We start from the raw sequence: 17,373 nt of genomic DNA, 5'->3' as shown, positions 1-17,373 counted from the left end.
TCAGGAAAGCAAAAGCATCCCCTATCTTGACCTCGATTGGCAGTCTTTATGTGTTTATGTACCATTGGTTGTAGAGATCGCGATAGTGGTGGAGAAGTGCCAATTAGTAGGACATGATAAGGGCATAAACCATGAGAGCACCTGAAACCTTCCACCCACTGCATCGCGGCGAAAATCTTCCGGAACAAGTAATTTTCTGGAGATTTTCGGAACTGATTTGAGCATAAATTCTGGAGACTGAGAACTGGTAAATAGTCGTCCTTGGCTGGACTTAGCAAGGCGTGCGAGGCGTGCCAGTGTAAGAATGATTAATGGTAACCATCAACTTGTTAGGACATCTCCACTTACGTGGGAGGGGGTGGCTTTTAGTCGCAATGAGGGGACCATATCTCATGTCAGGACTTAGTCCACATATATATGACAGTCTGTGAAATTCTGGTCATCATTTGCGTCTCGGAGAGCTTCATAACGAACTAGATTGAGAGAGATCAGCAATCTCGATTCGACCAGAATCCAAAAAGCAAGATGGGGATGCCGATGTTTGGACCACCAGCACCGATAGATGCCTCGTATGTACCGAGCACATCCATAACGACCATACCAGCAGATTCACCAATCGATGAAATCATCTCAATCTTAGAACAAGACGGCGGCATAATTCTCAGCAACTTCGCGACGCCGCAACAACTCGAGCGGATCGACAACGACGTCGAGACCTACCGCGCACAAACCCGCAGCACGGAAAAAACCGCCCTCGCGATCATTCCAAAGGAAACGCTGGCGATCCCTGGACTGGTCGGAAAGTCTGACACGATTGCACAGCTCTGCGAGTCCCCACTGCTGGAGAGCCTGCGCACTCATATCCTGGAGGATAGATTTAGCACGATACGCGAGGGCCGCGTCGAGGAGAACAGGATCGACCCGCTGCTGAGTATCAGTCTGACATTCTACATTGGTCCGGGGGCGCCGCGGCAGACGCTGCATCGCGATGATACTATCCATGGGATCAAGCATGCGGGCGATGGCAGCTTCGACTTGCGCAAGGCTAGTCAGTTTGCGTGTCTGGTCGCGGCGTCGAGGACGACGAGGGAGAATGGTGCGACGATGTTTATTCCAGGCTCGCATAAATGGGATGACAAGCGTGTGCCCAGGGTCGACGAGATTTGCTTTGCTGGTATGTGTGATGTGATCACTCCCCCTTGTTTGTTGACTCGTTGGCACAGGTCGGGTGTGCTCTTTGCTGACAATCTTCTTTCAGAGATGCAACCGGGCTCTGCTCTGATATTCCTTGCTTCATGCTACCACGGCGGCGGGCACAACTCCACCACGAGCGAGGTGCGCAAAGTCCATGGTTTGTTCTTCACCAGGGGAACACTGCGCACCGAGGAAAATCAATTTTTGGCCATTCCACGTAGCAAAGTGTTAACCATGAGCGACAAGATGTTGTCACTGCTGGGGTACAAAAAGCCCACGACCGTGTTGGGGATTGTGGACAATGATGATCCCGCAGTGAACTTGAGGGCCGTGCTGGAGAATGCTAGTAAATGAGTCAAAGAAAGAAAATAGCTCTAGGATCTGGTCAATGTCACGAGTAGGATCGTTGATCAAAAGAGTAATGCGAGAGGCTGAAAATGGATAGGTATACGCCACAGGTATGGCCTGACATATTATCTATCTTCATAAATCCTGTCAGCCGTGAGCCTTCAATCGTCTTCAATCGCATTCACTCATCATCATCTTCGTTGTCATCGTCATCGTCATCTGCCATATCAAGATCCACCAATCTACTCCTTCTTGCCATTCCCCTGGGCGTTCCAGCGTTGGAGAGTTGGGTCTGGGGGACCATAGATCTCCTCTTTTCAGCCTTGATACTCTTCGAGCTTTGCCTGGACGAGGTTAGTGGACTCGAGCCAAGCCCAACAGGTCGTCGCTGAGTGCCTCTTGCAGCAGTATCAGCTGCCTCATCATCACTCGCATCAACATCACTCGTGGCTGCTTCGGCTCGTTCTTTGGCAGCTAATTGTTTCTGCACTCTTCTCTGAAGGGCGGGATTTGGCTTGAGGTCTCCTTTCCTCATCGGGACGTTACACTCTGGGCATTTGACCACTCTCTCTTGTTTTGCAGCCAACTCCTGTCTCTTCTTTTCTCGGTCTTGCTGTCTTTTCGGCTGATTAATCTCTGCTAATTGCTGGGAATTGAAAGGAACATGATTGGAGCTGGTTCGCAACATGTCGAGTATGGCATCCTTCTCATAGCTATGCTTACAGATGGCCGAGGTGACTGGATTTTGATATGGTAGAAGAGTGATGGGGCATATAAAGCGAACCGTCTCACGAGAAATCTCCACATCTGACTCTGAATCGCCATTCTCGGTCTGCGAAGTGCGTTGAGCTACCAATCCGCGTTCGCGCCCTTCTTCTGCGGCAAACCAAAGGCTATCATCCGGCATGGGTGGCGCCTCCTCTGTTGCATTATTGGCATCATAAAGAATGCGCTTCCAGCCTCTATAGTCGTTATTGGGTGTGTATCTTTCAGTCAACGTCTTGGACTGCCAGTCACGAGATTGCCTTTGAAATTGAGATTGTAGGATTGAATGGGGTGACGTCGTGGGTTTAGAACGAGAAGTGCCAGTGATGTTTTCAGTGTCGTCGAGGCTTTCGTCGGTTTCTCTCGGTTGAGATTGAGTCTGTCTTGTAGACTGAATAGGTGTCGGGCTCTGGTCATGACGATCCTGTTGTTGAGTACTCTGCTCCTCACCCGCGGCCAAAACAGTTCGCATAATCGGTGGGAAATCTTCCAACCAGATTTGATCATCAACCATAGATCGTATGCTCATATCCATCTTCTTAGTCAATGATTGCACCTTTTCCTGAAAGGTATTATGTAAAGCCCGTTCCTCTTCATCCGAATCCTCTTCATTTGCGCGACGTCGGGCGGAAGCCTTGGAATATCTCAGGCGCTTCTCATAGCCATTTTCATTAATATCTCCAGTGGTTTCGGTGATTTGTTGGATGGCAAATGAAAGGCGCTGCGAGAGTTTGTTGGATTTGGCATGGTTTTGTAAGATTTGTGATAAAGCAGTCTGCGCTTCGTCGCTCAAAGGAAGTTCAAGTGGCTGCGGCACTAGAGTTGTTGAAGATGGCCTCGGAGATGATCCTGAGGGAGGGAGGGAGTCCCGAACCCTTCTTGAAGCGACCGACATGTTTGGAAGATGCCGTAGCCTTGAAGTGGTAGATTAGAGGTTTTGTTGGTGACGGCCACTCAAGTTGGCAGAGGCTCGACGCGTGAGAGTTCACATTACGCGTCGGGTGTCATTAGAAATAAAGGTGAATCAGATGACGGAGAAAGCCGCCCACACCCAACGATAAATTCAGCTCTTCAACATACCAAGTACTGTTCATCATTTACATCAACATGAACATTGTGCTCACTGGAACGCTTTGACGTATTCGTATCCTGTCGATCTCGGCAATCTCGCCTTCCAAGGCTCTCTTGAATGGATCGCTTGGCGCCAGGCTCTCGCGAGGCTGACTTCCCCTCCGCGATTCAGGCAGATGTCTTTTTGGCTTGGTATTCAATCAAAGCTGCATATCTTCCCCACAATCAACTGGCAAGGGCTGTTAATAACTCCTAGGAATTCTGATGTTGCTATTACTAGAATACCAGCAACTAAATGTCTTTCACGAGAGTCTGTCAAGAGATCGTATTCGCATTGAGCACCTCTCATATCAACGGATAGATCCCTGACATCTGGAGACAGGTAGCGCCCTATGATCGCGGAACTATATAGGTAGGTCCACGTATTGCCATATCTCGAACGAGCAAAATTCAATCAACGAGAACATTTTTTCACACGACCTGATCCATTGCTACAATGCTTGTCTTTTTCATCACTACTTTACTTCTCCTTCACGCCTGCCAGTCAGCCGGAATTAAGCCTCGTCAGCGCTATAAGTACGGCGATACTGGTTGGCCCGATGAGCAGACATGGCTCGATTTCAACTCAACAATCTCTGGTCGCCTCATGCGCACATTTCCTTCTGCAGCAGTCTGTCATAATGCCCAATTTGACGCTGCGCTGTGCATGGAGGCCAAAAAAGAATGGGAGAGCAGCTTCTGGCGCACCAATCAGACCGGTGCATACACGGCCATTGTGTGGGAGCTCGGGGCTGATCAATGCTTCATCAACTCTTCACGAAGCGAAGCTTGTGATCAAGGACTAGGTTGGCATGAACGTGACCGATATTTCATTCGCGTGCTAAGCATAGACCCAGTACCACACTACTCAGTGGCTGCACAATCTATCGATGACATTCAAGCTGCTGTTACATTCGCAAATGAAATGGACTTGTACCTCGTTGTGAAGAATACTGGACATGACCAGTGAGAATTCATCCGACATGCTGACATATTTGGCATTATATTTCTGACGAATTCAGCCTTGGGCGCTCAAGCGGCTATGGAGCGTTCTCCATCTGGACTCACAACCTCAAAGGCAGGGAGTGGACTGAAAATTTCGTTATGGAGGGTGCACCCCCTGGCACAGAGGGTGTTCCAGCAGTGACCCTTCAAGCTGGAGAGCAGTGGATCGGTATAACCTCTGACATATAGTCCCTGAAAATTTATGCTTACTCGTTTGTCAGATGTTTACGAAGCTGCGGCTCGTCAGAACGTAATCGTTGTTGGCGGACATGCTCGGACTGTTGGCGCAGCAGGAGGATGGCTTACAGGTGGAGGGCACTCTGCATGGTCAAACCTCTATGGCCTCGGGGTAGACAGTAAGCGTTTGAGTTGAGGTTCAGCAGTAATGACTAACGGGCATCTTATAGATGTGCTGCAGATTAGCGTTGTGGACTCACAGGGAAATCATAAAATACTCAACCAATACACGGACCCTGACTATTTCTGGGCTATCAGAGGTGGAGGTGGGAGCGCTTGGGGGGTATGTTAACTGAGTTGCTTGATGTGCGAACTTGAAGACGCTGACATCCTGTGCAGGTCATTACTTCTGTAACTTACAGGACACATCCGGAGCCCCCGACTGGCATTCAGGTCGCACTTGTTCAGATAAATGCAACTACCCAATCCAGTGTTCGCCCAATTCTGGAGAAGTCATTGGGAGCGATTGTGAATATTACCGATGCCGGGTATACAGGCTACGCGCTTCTAGCTGGTGGTTTCAGCGCCATTCTACTACGACCGGGAGGTACCAATGACGAATTGGAACGTGGCATGAGTGGATTCCACGAGGTGTCTCAGATCCCCGGCGCCAGTGCTGCATTCTTCAATTTTACATATCCACGATGGATCAACTACACCAACGACTTCCTATCCGATCCCAATATTGCACAAAATGTCATGGACTCCTCAAGACTCTTGACACCAGACATAGCGTTCAACAAGGCTGATCAGGTTGTCGATCTAATCTTCGAGGTTGGTTTGGAGAACGCTCCGAGTTTTAATTTTAGTAGGTGGATGCTCGAGTCTTCTTGCCGATGGTCTTTTTTGGGCTAACAGTTCCTCTTCTATATAGTCGGTCATGTCAACTCCGACGGACGTGAGAACACTTCTGTACACCCCGCATGGAAGGACGGTCGAGGTGTTCTCAGCTTTGGCGTCAACTGGAATGATACAGCGTCAGAGAGCGAGAAGAAGGCGTTGAAAGAGCAACTCGTGCAGATCAGCAAGCGATGGGATGAGATTGCAGGTCCGGAAGGAGGTACATATGTCAACGAAGCGAACCCGTGAGTGTACTCCTTCTTTCCCGAAGTTTGCCTGGAACATCTTTGCTAATTCTTCAACTCCAGATATGAACCTAACTGGCAGGAAGTCTTCTGGGGCTCCAATTATGAGCGGCTTCTCAAGATCAAGCGAGCGATTGATCCCAGTAATCTATTCGTCTGCAATCGGTGCGTAGGAACAGACATCATCTATGAACCATGAAGAAATAGATGTCAATGGATGTATGTATGGGCGCAGTGGGAAATCATGGCATGGAGCAGCATCAACTTTTGCCCGAAGGACCTGATACAAATCTTGGCATGTGAACTCCACCCTCAACCTTCAAACTCACGTAGCCTCTTCCCATGTTTTTATTCCAGTGCGCATCATCATATTGAAGGTCAACCTATCAACCCATTTTGTGTCCAAGTGGAATTCACATCGGTGCAACACATGTCGCGTGGACCTGCTTCCATGGTTGATTTCCCTGCATTAGCACCGCCGCTCAATGTCGCAGGCCGATGGTGGTTTCCCCCGCGATGAATTGAGTCCCTAACTCAACAACAACTTCGTCTCTTTAAAGTGTCAATGGCAGGCACCACACCAGGAAGACGACCATCGATGTCTTCAAGTCTACCTGGGTGAGATGATGGACTGCGACTTGCGGTCCATTCTCAAGCCAAGCAAAATCGGCGTTCAGCCCGTCTGGTATTTTATTTCGCACTTACATCTAGCCCTCTTGATGGAGATACGATACACTTGAATTTCGTTGAGAACAGGAGGCCACTTGATGAACCTGTATCCAGGTTCACATGTTCCCTTTGGTGTCGTTCAATAAGCTACAAAAGGTTGCCTTGGCGGCACAGACCCAAGGACCCTGACGTCGCTCTGTCATCATATAAAAGTCTGTCTGTTTTGGTTCTTCCTGGTACCGACATGTGGTCTTTTATATCGATCCAATCTCTACCTGGAACTCTATCAGATTTTCTTTTTCTCTTCTTAGCCTCATCCTCTCTTCCTTCAAGGTGTCTTTCCTATTCTTTGTCTTCGCCACATGTCACTCCAGTCGGGTATCCGTTGTTGCTAAACGTTCCCTCACTGTATCGCCCTCAGCTGTCACAGACTCACTTGGATTTCCCATTCTCAAATCACCTTCCCACTTTAAAAGTCCTGCTAAGAGACGTCTCTCTAATTTTTTTAGGTGCTTTGTTCAAATCTTTCTGATTGACATCACTTGTTACTGGTCTTAATCACCTCTTCCAGGATCAGTGGCCGTGAGTCAATGTCAGTTCCTGGCTCAAGGTGATTTTTGTTATTCTCAAGAGGTGACTTTGTCGATCACTTCGTGTCCACTTCATACCGTCACGCCATCCTCAGTCACCTGTCTTGATTGGTCTGAGACGACCACCCTCACTTTCAAATCGAGATACGTTGATGCGACTCTCGGAGGCAAGATTTCCGAGAAGCTGTGGCTCGCATCTCTTCTCTGGAGAAATTTCCTCGAATCCAGCAGCGATACATCAATCAACTCGTTGGCATGGGCGCCCACGCCTCCAAGATTGATGATGGGCTTGCAAGTCTTGGTGAAGACATGAACATTTTCCACCCATCATCTCCATCTTCTGAATTTCCCACACCATCTACTCAACAAACCATGGAGAACAGAGCAACCGTCCAAAGCCAGTCTAAAGGCCGCCGCTTGCCTCCTGTCGAAAGCCATCAAGCAGTCGGTGCTAAGATAGCTAGAGTCGCAAAATGGGATGTCGCAGATGGCACAGACGATCTTTGGATATCTGCTCCTTCTCAGAATCACCATATACGGGGGGCTCCGACTCCTCAAGCAGCAGGCGTGACACAACTGAGTGGGATAAATAATCCCCCGAGAGTGAATGATATACCAAATCTAAAGAGGTATAGACCTCTACCAAGCTTGAACTTGCAACTGAGAAAGAAACCAAGACTCCAGCCTACACAGCAAGCGACACAGATCGCCACTAAACAATCAGGAGCTTACCAAGGATTTGCTACTCTGCCAGGATGGGAGTCTCATCAAGAAGAAGGAATCCAGAGTTCGATAGAAGACGAGGGCTATGATACATTCACTGTGTCGCCCACGAATACTACTGAGGGCTCGACTGCGCCTACTATTGATGAGGAAACAGAATTTGACCTAGTCAAATCGCTCGCAAATCTACAACAATCCACCATCATATCAACACCGGCTATTCAGACAATTCAAGATCAAAGACTTGATATCGAAGAATGTCTTGAGGCTGTGGAGTTGCTCAAGGCCCAGGAAGAACAGGCGGGAGCCGAAAGGAGCAGAATTTTACGAGAACGTGCTTTGATGCGTCAACGAGAGCCTCCCACGCCATCACAAGAATCTGAAAATCTCTATGATTTATCTGCAGAGTTGAGAGATGAACTAGATAATGGGGAAGAGTTCTCTGGGGGAACATTCGAGGACTTCGATGCAAAGTTCCATCAGCCATACTCAGGAGTTCGAGATCCAAGCTATACACTATCCCCCGAACCGCCTGGAGATTCCGATGCCAAATTTCATCACCACAGCCTCACAGGAGTATTGATCACGCAAGCGAGCTCGTCACAGTCACGCCCAGCTATGGACAGCAGCTCTGATGTCCTATGTCCTGGAGCATTGACCGACTCTAAGGCAATACTTCATCAATCATCTCCAAACTTCGGAAATCAGGATCGTGAGAATATCTCGGATGACGAGGAAGCTTCTGCTTTCGAGCTTCGCGAGATCGCCATACAGGAGAGTGCTGCAGAATCGTCCTGTCTGATTCTACCCAGACAACGTACGCGAGACCCTATCATTCCAGTTCGTGAGCTGAATCCTACGTCAAGAACAGCTGCTGAGAAGTTCCGCACTCAAGATCGCCACATCAGTCACAACAATGAGGGTATTCGAAGACAACGTATCCTGTCAACTTCCCTTCAAGAGCGAGAAGAGAGGCTTCGAAGGGCCAAAAGCTCGGACAGTACGATTCATCATACGCAACATACCCACGGAAATGTATCTCGGTATAATTCGCCTTCTCCCACAACCTCGTTGCACCACCAGATCCGTTCAAACACTGAAGAAAAGCCTCATAATACTCCAAGTCAAACAACCTCATATCGTCCATCGGGTCTAGAACTACTCGCATTGAAGAATGGCCGTAACAGCTTTTGGGACCAATCCGATCATAGAGGTGCTTCTAAAGTTCCCAGTGCTCCTATAATCGCCCAATCATTTGAACATTCTGATGATGACGAAAAATCAACCTACTGGTCAAGGTCAAGATCAAGATCGCACTCGGCGCCTCCCAAGTTCGAGAAAAGTCTTGTTCTTCCTAAAAACTTCCATACCCTAACAGAAGAAAATCAATCGATCATTGTCCAGCACGAGACTGCGAAAGAGAGGAGGCGAGATCTTGAAGTTATTGATCGAGCAACCAAGAAGATCGCCAATCTACGCTGTGTTGGAAGTTTTTCACTGCGAGAAGAAAATGAAATCGCAGAAGTTCTACGCTTTATGAGACTCGTTCTACGGGAGAATAAATATGGGAAACTTGCACGGAAGAGAATCCAAGATATCCGCGCTAATATGGAAAATAGAGCTCAAGGTTTCGAAGCAAATCAGGACGAAGTCGAACAATGGTACTATGGCTTATTTGACAGAAAGGACCTTGCGAAACTCAAGCAGGGCCTATCGGATATTGAAGGCGAGATTTCCAAGCTGGGAGAGATACGTAACGAGTTGTCAGCGAAACGACATCGAAGCCACAAGAAAAAGACAGTATCCTTTGACCTTCCACAGTCGTCATCACAAACTCCAGCCCCAACCTCAACCCGGCGCGCATCAAGGATGAACAGACGCACCAATTCGCGTAATGCCACTGAAAACCGCCGGAATGCACAGTATGCCCATCAGGACAGACAGATAGAGCTATTGCGGGCAAGATTGGGGCAGTTTAATACTGGTCTCTCGGAAGAGGAAGATCAGTTTCTGGAAGTCGAGTCCGGTGCGGTCTCTGGGCCCGGAAATGAATCTGATAACGAGTCTGTTACCAGCGAAGACATCACTGGTGTCGAATTCTATCATGGTCTCACACAGAAGGACAATATAAGTCCTCAGTCTCATGTACGGCACGATTCAAAAAACCAATGCGATCCAGAATCACTCCCACGAACACCTTCATTCGTGCAGGCACCAGATCTTCAGCTCCTTGAGCAGATGCGGGCAAAGCACAACTTCGTTGCTACTGAATCCGGCACTGAAGCGGAGGCTTCAGACTCCCGAGAGGACGATATGGGCATCATTTCTGCTGCTGAAGAGTCACAAACTGAAGATGAAGATGAAGATGAGGTAGTTGACGACGAGGAAACTAGCAGCGACGACGACAATGAAGTTCCTGAACATTATTACAAATACACTATTTGGGGTGAATTTTATGGCGTTCAGGATTACAGAGAAGATTATCAGTATCGTCTCAAATCTACTTACGATCGGCAAATCGCCGAGCAAGAACTTGCATCCATCGTCAACAGTTTTAAGCAGAAATATGCCAATATGGGAATCGGACTTGACCAGTGGTCGTTCTCTCACAAGGTCAATAACGGCACCGTTGAGCAGAGTCTAGATCTAGGTCCTGACATGGCAATTGGTATGCGCTTTTCGATCGTTAGGGAGCACATGAGCAAGGGTGAGAAAGTGTACCGTCGAGCCAAGTTCAAGGGTGTCGTGGTGAGAGACTCGGTCTATGTTATGGACTGGACACATGTCACAACACCCATACCGGAGGGAGTGGACCCAGGAGAATTTGAGGATCGAACACAACAAGACACAGATCAGCTGCAGGGCGAAGACGACGGCGAGGGCGAGGAGGAGGAGAATGACTTATTTGGCCCAGAGTCCCACAAGTCTCCAGGGCCACCATCAATGCCAGAATCCATTGCAGCCAGATCCATCACAGCAGCCTGTCCAGGGTCAGAGTTGAAACACTTCAACGATCTCGCCACGGCTAATCGTGAAGCTTCAAGGCAATACCTGGATTGGCACTACCAGTTCCTTCCCGGTCTGGAAAACGAAGGCTACCGACGTCAGGAGTTTGACCTCACCGAAGAGACGCTAAAGCGATTAGCCGACGTAGGTCACTACGATAGAACAGGAAGCTTTTATCGGGAGATGGAGCTTGACGTGGAAGAAGGGGATGAGTTTCAAGATCTCATGGACGGACACGGCGATGGGGGAGAAACAAACATGAACCACAGCAACGGCACAGGAAGATCCAACGACATCACCGCCCCACGGACGCAGAAAGTCCACGAGTGGTTCAGAGTCTGGGTGAGGAAAGCACAGGTCTATGGACCAGGGAATTGAGTTTGGTTTTGTACGAGTGAATTTTTCTCCCTTGTCTCTTGATTTTCTTCTACTTGGCTTCTTGGAAGAGACGAGGGAAGGGCCGCCAACGAAGGGAAGAAAGCAAGCAAAATCCTCCAGTGTAAATTAAATAGCCATCCAGAATTGAGATTCCCTTCCAACCATCCCATTCCGACGCCGCTTCAAGTTAAGTTAATGATGAAATGCCCATTGTCGTTGAGGCCGGCTGAAATATCTACATGACATGATCTGAGATGGGCATGGTATGGTATGGTAGGTTCATCGAGCTTAACAGCACCATATAGGGTGACTTTTGCCCTTTTAACATTTCATGATATGGTTGGTGCCCAGGAGATCGATTATGGATTGAAGGATAGAGTTGCAATAGCACAAAGCACAAGGCGGGTAAGGGAGATGAGGGAGTGGCCAGTGGCCAGTGCCAGTGACATTGACAGTGGCCTGTGAATCACTGACACTACACTACATACAGTACTACAGTACTACAGTACTACAGTACTACAGCACTATGCTGGTACGTTCAGGCCCCTGATTCTCTTCCAAGAGGTTCAGCTCAAGAGGAGGGCCTGGCATGAATGACAGTGTGTAAGGTTGAAGTTCCTAGAGTAGAGAAAGGCATGGCATGGCATGGCACATGATGTGATGTGATGTGATGAGCGGCTATTATCAGAAGGAAGTGAAGGAAGGGGGCAAGGGAGGAAGGAAGGAGAAAACGAAGGAGAGAGAGAAAGGAAAGGTCGAAGAACAGCGCTACCGTGACGACCTAGGGAGGTACTGAGCCAGCAAATGGCTACAGGAGCAGGAGAAGGTAGGATCTAAGGAAAAGAGGTACCACTTTTCTCTCTGCGTTCTGTCTGTTTACTTGCAGGAAGGACTCAGATCAGAGCGTCTGGAATACTATACAGCATGAAAACTCACTCGCTTGGATGATTGTGTTTCTAGCCGGCAAGCACGATCGCGAGCTTGTTCAACAGTTGAGTTGAAGTTGTTCTAAGGGGAACGGAGCTGTGTCACGTCTAGATGAGCTACCTACCTACTTACCTACCTACCTACCTATGAGGGGGAGGAATCCATGACACAAATGCGAAAAGTGGCATTTCGATCGACGTTTCGATAAGATGGACAACACATATTTTCTGTGAAGTGATGGCAATCGATGGCAATCGATGCATATTGTCCATGCCATGGTCGGGGGGAGTTGTCGATGAGAGAGGGGGATGGGAAGGGATGGGATGGGATCAGGATTCACTCATTCACTTACGAGCCAGAGCGGGACTGAGTTCTGCGATAACCATGCACGATTGATTCTCTCGCCTGGTCGTCGAAAGAGGGGTCTCCATGAGCTAGTTTCATCTCTGAGGTCGATCTGTGAGAGGAGAAGGAGGAGGATGCCAAAGGGATTGGATTTCCCCGGGGGGTTGAAGGCGGTTGTTTGGTCGATCGATCTATCTTGATACCATGACAATTTGTAAGTAATCATTCCATGTGGAAATCCCGCATTCTGGGGGAAACCATCACAGTGAGTCGCAGTGAGGTCCACCGGACACCGGTGACCTCGATCCTAGAGTGGAATAGAAAGGCTCTGATATCGAGCCACGCTGGCTCCATTTCTCAACGGGAATCTGAAATCGGCATGGAACAGTTCTGCACCCTTTGATCGGCTTAGAGTATGCGTGCGCCGACTCCGCATTTCAGCAAGCATCAGCTCTTGCAGCCCAATATGCAGTGCGTGCAGTGTCACCTAGAACCTTGCCCCCTCGAAACTTGGGGGGGAAGAGGCAATGCAATGCGGGTGATCGAAGGGATTGTGTAATCCATCCATCAACTTATCTTCCTGATGAGAAATTTCCTTAGATTATCGCAATCATCGCTATGCCGGGAACAGCAATTAACACTAATGACAATGATAAGGTCGGCTTGCCACGAGTTTTGTGCACTTGGTGAAACCTGCAGGTAACATTAGCGCCCCCCCAGTATAAAGAAGAAACGGAGGATAGATCAATTAGGCAATTTGAAGAGCAAAAGCGAGTGAACAACCTCGTCACACATCGCTTATGACAACAGGCTTTGGGGGCTTTTCGACCAGTTTCAAAAGCTGAGGTTGGATTAAGGCAGTCCAATAGATGAAGTGCTGCACCTTCGATCTGGTGCAGAGCGCCAGATGAGAGTAAGCTGGTTTGGTCAGAGGTAATTTCCCCCGATCCAGAAAGTGACACTGTCGCTAAGATACTGGTGCGCTGACAATTCATTTCCTCTGATCAATGTCTGATTGAACCTCCACGCTGCATCGACGATCAGTATCGTCCCCAGTCTGGATATGTTGAGAAAAAGTTACGATTGCGCAAAAGGCGACGTCGACAAACTAATTCCCACGTCCTGCGGCTTGTGCCGGCGGCGGAGGCAAGCAGGTATGGAAAAAATCTGGAGGTCTCCGCTTATCGTTCATGTTTGAGTATTCCGTATTGGATCCATGACAGATTGAATCGACGCAATGTAATGAGCAATGCACCCATGGTTCGCTGTACGAACTCAGCTGTCGGGGCGGCATGGAGAGAGTCCTGGGGATCTCCAGAATCCCAGGCCCAGATATTCAACCCCGGGAGATCCCCGAACCGCCGGCCGCAGTGTGAGGATGAAGCAATGCAAGGCTGGTGGAGATATCTGATGTTGTGTGATCAATGACAGAAGAGCAGTGAAGGAGACTTTCACATGTCATGAACGAATCCGGATAGATAATCTGGTAGAAAGAGAGCCCCAAGCAGAATAATAGCGGGGACAGGATGCACCCCGCCATCCGAATGCAGATGAATAGCAAGGGATAAATTCCCAACAATTTTTGAGAAATGGCATAGACCCAGAAGTAAGACGTTATGGCTCCGCGGGTATGGTCAGGACGAAGCATGTGCAACGTTTTTGATGGTGGGACATACGGCGCGTTTTGAGGTGGCGGGTAGATTTGACCTGCAACGACGGCGAATTATGCCCCAAGGGGGTGGGTCAGAGACACCCAAACGCCTACGATGGCGCCAGAACGTGGCTTGCATAAGACTGAAGGTCAAAAACCCGCTGGAGTTAGGGTTGGCGACTGACTGAGCGGTGACTCTGGAATATGTGGCCTGTAGGTGGTGGGAGCGAGCATGTAATGCATCAAGGGTCCAGGGTTATCATCAGCGCCTTACCTCGTACCCATGGGGCCATGGCAAGTGAAGAGTCAGGCAGAGGCGGGCGGGGTGTTATTGACATTTTGGGCCAGTTGAGGGACTCCTTGAGACGTTGACTGGGAAAATTTGATGCGGAGTGCATATGCCAGCGATGAGAACTGTCCTGCACGGGCACACCGCTTCCCTGTGATTTCCAGTGCATCCAGGTCTGAGACCCAAGAAGGGGTTCTGGACCTGTCGTGTTCGTGTGGCACGATGTGGTTCTCATGTGGAGATTGATGCGAAACACCACAGGCATATCGAATGCAGGCAACATGGTCTCTGGGGCTAAATATCGGAGTCTTGGGGAGGGATATATTCACACGCGGACTCCAGAGGGTTACGCTTGTCTGGAGAAATACGCGGTGGAGGAGACTGCAAATACGATTGATACTACAGTGGTAGTCCCAAGAAGAGCTACGAAAAGACGTTGGGATTTTGGCCTGGGAACTGCTTTCGATGGCGCAATGAAATCTCGATTTGCCACAACAATGGTCAGGAAGGTGCTATCGCTTCGCTGGTCGTCGTTCGTGCAACAGACCAGGCGGTTGAAAGCCACAGCGGAGAATACAGAGATGCACGAACAGAAGCTGCAGTCAGTATCCTGGTGAGTCAAACTTGTTGAGAAATTGCAGAGAGGCACGAAAACACTGTGGCGAACATGAACAATAATTATCCGTAAGAAAGTGCTTGGAGTACTCGTGGCGCTGTATAGGCGGAATAGTCCCAGATGGGTGACTCTCTTACTCGTACTCCCAACAATGAACAAAGAATGCCAAACAACGTGCCGGTTATCCCGTTCAAGTCGCCCTCAGGTCATGTGATCGTCGAAATCCGAAAACTTCACATGCTTCAACGTCCTTGACAGCCTTCAGTCACAGTCACTTTGGCGCCGCTATCTCTAGTGTGTTTCGCTTGATTGTGTATTGATAATGATTATGTCGATGCGTTGGCCACCACGGCCATCTCAATCTCCATCTCACCCTCCATCGCTTGATTTCCAAGGGTCTAGGGATATGCTTTAGTTTGTCTAAATTCTGATACCCGCCTGAGCTACTCGTCCTTGTGCGTGGATACCGTGTACAGTTTGCGTGGACGTCTAGGCATCATCAAGGGTATTCCGGGCACTAGACTTCAAGTCGGTCAATGACAAGACGAGCACTCATCGCGGCCCCCGTTGGGTGTGGCCGGAGTGTCAGGGCGGGCTGGTTAGTAGAGGTGACGATCAGTGTTGATCCCGCCGCAGGGACTTCGATTACCTTTGCCCTGCGCTCGAGTGCTTCGCAAATCCTGTGTCGATCGATAGACCCTGATAGCTTGAATTTGTCTGAATGCAGCCACTTCCATCATCTCATATGTTGCCCAATGCAACTCATGCTTGAAGAGCTATCACAAATTTTACAACCTGCGACAATTCCCATCTCCTCATATGCACTCCACGGACGAGTACGAGTATGGAGTATTCGTGCACTGAAGCGGAGACTTGCTCCACTGCTCAATGCTCTTTGCAATTTGCATCTGACCAGGCCATCCCGCTTCAAGTTCATCGCCGCCCAATGCACCTGCTCAAGCTAGCAGCAGTAGGACATGCAAGCCATGGTCCAAATCACTGTGGCCAAGCGGTTGCTGCTTTAAGTGGAAGACCAAAGTCTGTAAGTCTCGCGTGGAGAATGGATATTGACAGTTTAGTTCGTAAAATGTCACATATCCTCTGGACAAGTTGCACTGGTTGGCAGATACGGAGCAGAAGCTGAGAGTCGCTTGTGTGTCTAGCTACCCAAGTAAAATGTGTATCCAAATGGCGGCTGGCTCTAGCGGTTGAACCACAGATTGTTTGCTTTGATCGAAATAACGGCATCGGCGCGTTTGAACATGACTTCCCTGGTGGCTCTGCAGAGCAATGCACAATCGGCGATGGAAAAGTCCTATTTTCTCAGCTGATGCCGATAATGCTTTCCACACATGCTCAGATCGTGTCGTAGATAAAGCTTCTCGCGCAGATCTCACGCAATGTGATTTCATATACAATATCCAATTCGCAATCATACGAACCTAAGAATAAATGCTAAACGGGGGTCCGATGGTGGTCTTACCTGTAATAGAATGACAAAATCGAGGAAGATATCATGAACCTTGTGGTCCATTAAGCATGTTTGTGGCTGATTGATCACCAACGTACGTGGAGCTTTGGTACAGCAATCCATGGAGTTACCCAGTACAAACACCTGTTATAGAGTTTTGCAACTCTCCACTGTGAAGATCACCAGTGGTCGCATGTCAATCATTAGGTGCACGTTGTTCGCAGATCAATGTCTATCATTCAATTGTTCGGTTGTGGTGTGAGGAGGTCAGAAAGCAAGGACCGGATTGGACTGCCCATTTGGATTATAATCAGGCCACTTAGCTGCAAGGCTTCCTCGGATTTGCTGGACCCTCTGTCCATTATTGTAGATTGTCAGGTCGATCATCTTGATCAGACCAGCGGGCTATAATGACTGCATGCGGAATTGCCAGTAGTGGTAGTCATCAATTCTTTTTTTTAAAGGTCCAGCCGCATAGGTTACAGTAATCATACACAATCCAAGCAAGTTGGAAGGGGAATTAGGTGGTGCTGGGATTGAAACTCACTGGAAAGATAGAAAAGTCTGACAGCGCCACGGGTTGTGTTGATTGGGTCATGTCAGCTTCACCGCCATGAACGTGGGGGTTTAGGCTCGAGTGGCAAACTCGCTTGTTCGATCCTCGTACCCCTTACCTCGTCTTTCAAGTTTGCAAACAGTATGATGAAGTACTCGTGCCTCGAAATTATGGCCAGTTCCACAGTCCACGTCTACGCATTCAATTCTTCGATGCTAGGAGAGAATAAACATGAACCATGACGCGCGGTATCCATTGCTTGTACCGTGGACAGTGGGATGACTGCGTCATGCTGAGAACATCCAGGTTGGATCCGACGATTCAAGGCTTGGTTCGTGTTTGTGTGGTCTGAGGAAGGCTGAATCAAGTTACTCGTAAGATGGTTAGAATTAAGGTAGCGGGCCAAGA

At 48.8% G+C, this 17,373-nt stretch overlaps 2 protein-coding genes across 2 annotated transcripts; both read left to right on the top strand.

The window, feature by feature from the left end:
* Positions 1 to 525: 525 nt before the first annotated feature.
* On the top strand, positions 526 to 1,548 carry LTR84_009528 (uncharacterized protein; the record flags this gene model as incomplete). The annotated part of the gene is made up of 1 exon (XM_064853068.1): positions 526 to 1,548. One exon carries the CDS (start codon positions 526 to 528, stop codon positions 1,546 to 1,548), a length of 1,023 nt encoding a protein of 340 aa, XP_064700831.1.
* A 2,326-nt stretch (positions 1,549 to 3,874) lies between these two features.
* LTR84_009527 (uncharacterized protein) lies at positions 3,875 to 11,110 on the top strand (the record flags this gene model as incomplete). Its single annotated transcript, XM_064853067.1, has 8 exons — positions 3,875 to 4,383; positions 4,440 to 4,591; positions 4,644 to 4,778; positions 4,830 to 4,942; positions 4,999 to 5,467; positions 5,534 to 5,744; positions 5,808 to 5,909; positions 7,171 to 11,110. 8 exons carry the CDS (start codon positions 3,875 to 3,877, stop codon positions 11,108 to 11,110), a joined length of 5,631 nt encoding a protein of 1,876 aa, XP_064700830.1.
* Between the last annotated feature and the right edge of the window lie 6,263 nt (positions 11,111 to 17,373).

The sequence above is a fragment of the Exophiala bonariae genome, assembly GCF_035927105.1.
Source record: "Exophiala bonariae strain CCFEE 5792 chromosome Unknown scaffold_39, whole genome shotgun sequence".
NCBI classification, from domain to species: Eukaryota; Fungi; Ascomycota; class Eurotiomycetes; order Chaetothyriales; family Herpotrichiellaceae; genus Exophiala; species Exophiala bonariae.
This window is presented reverse-complemented; position numbering and strand designations above follow the sequence as displayed.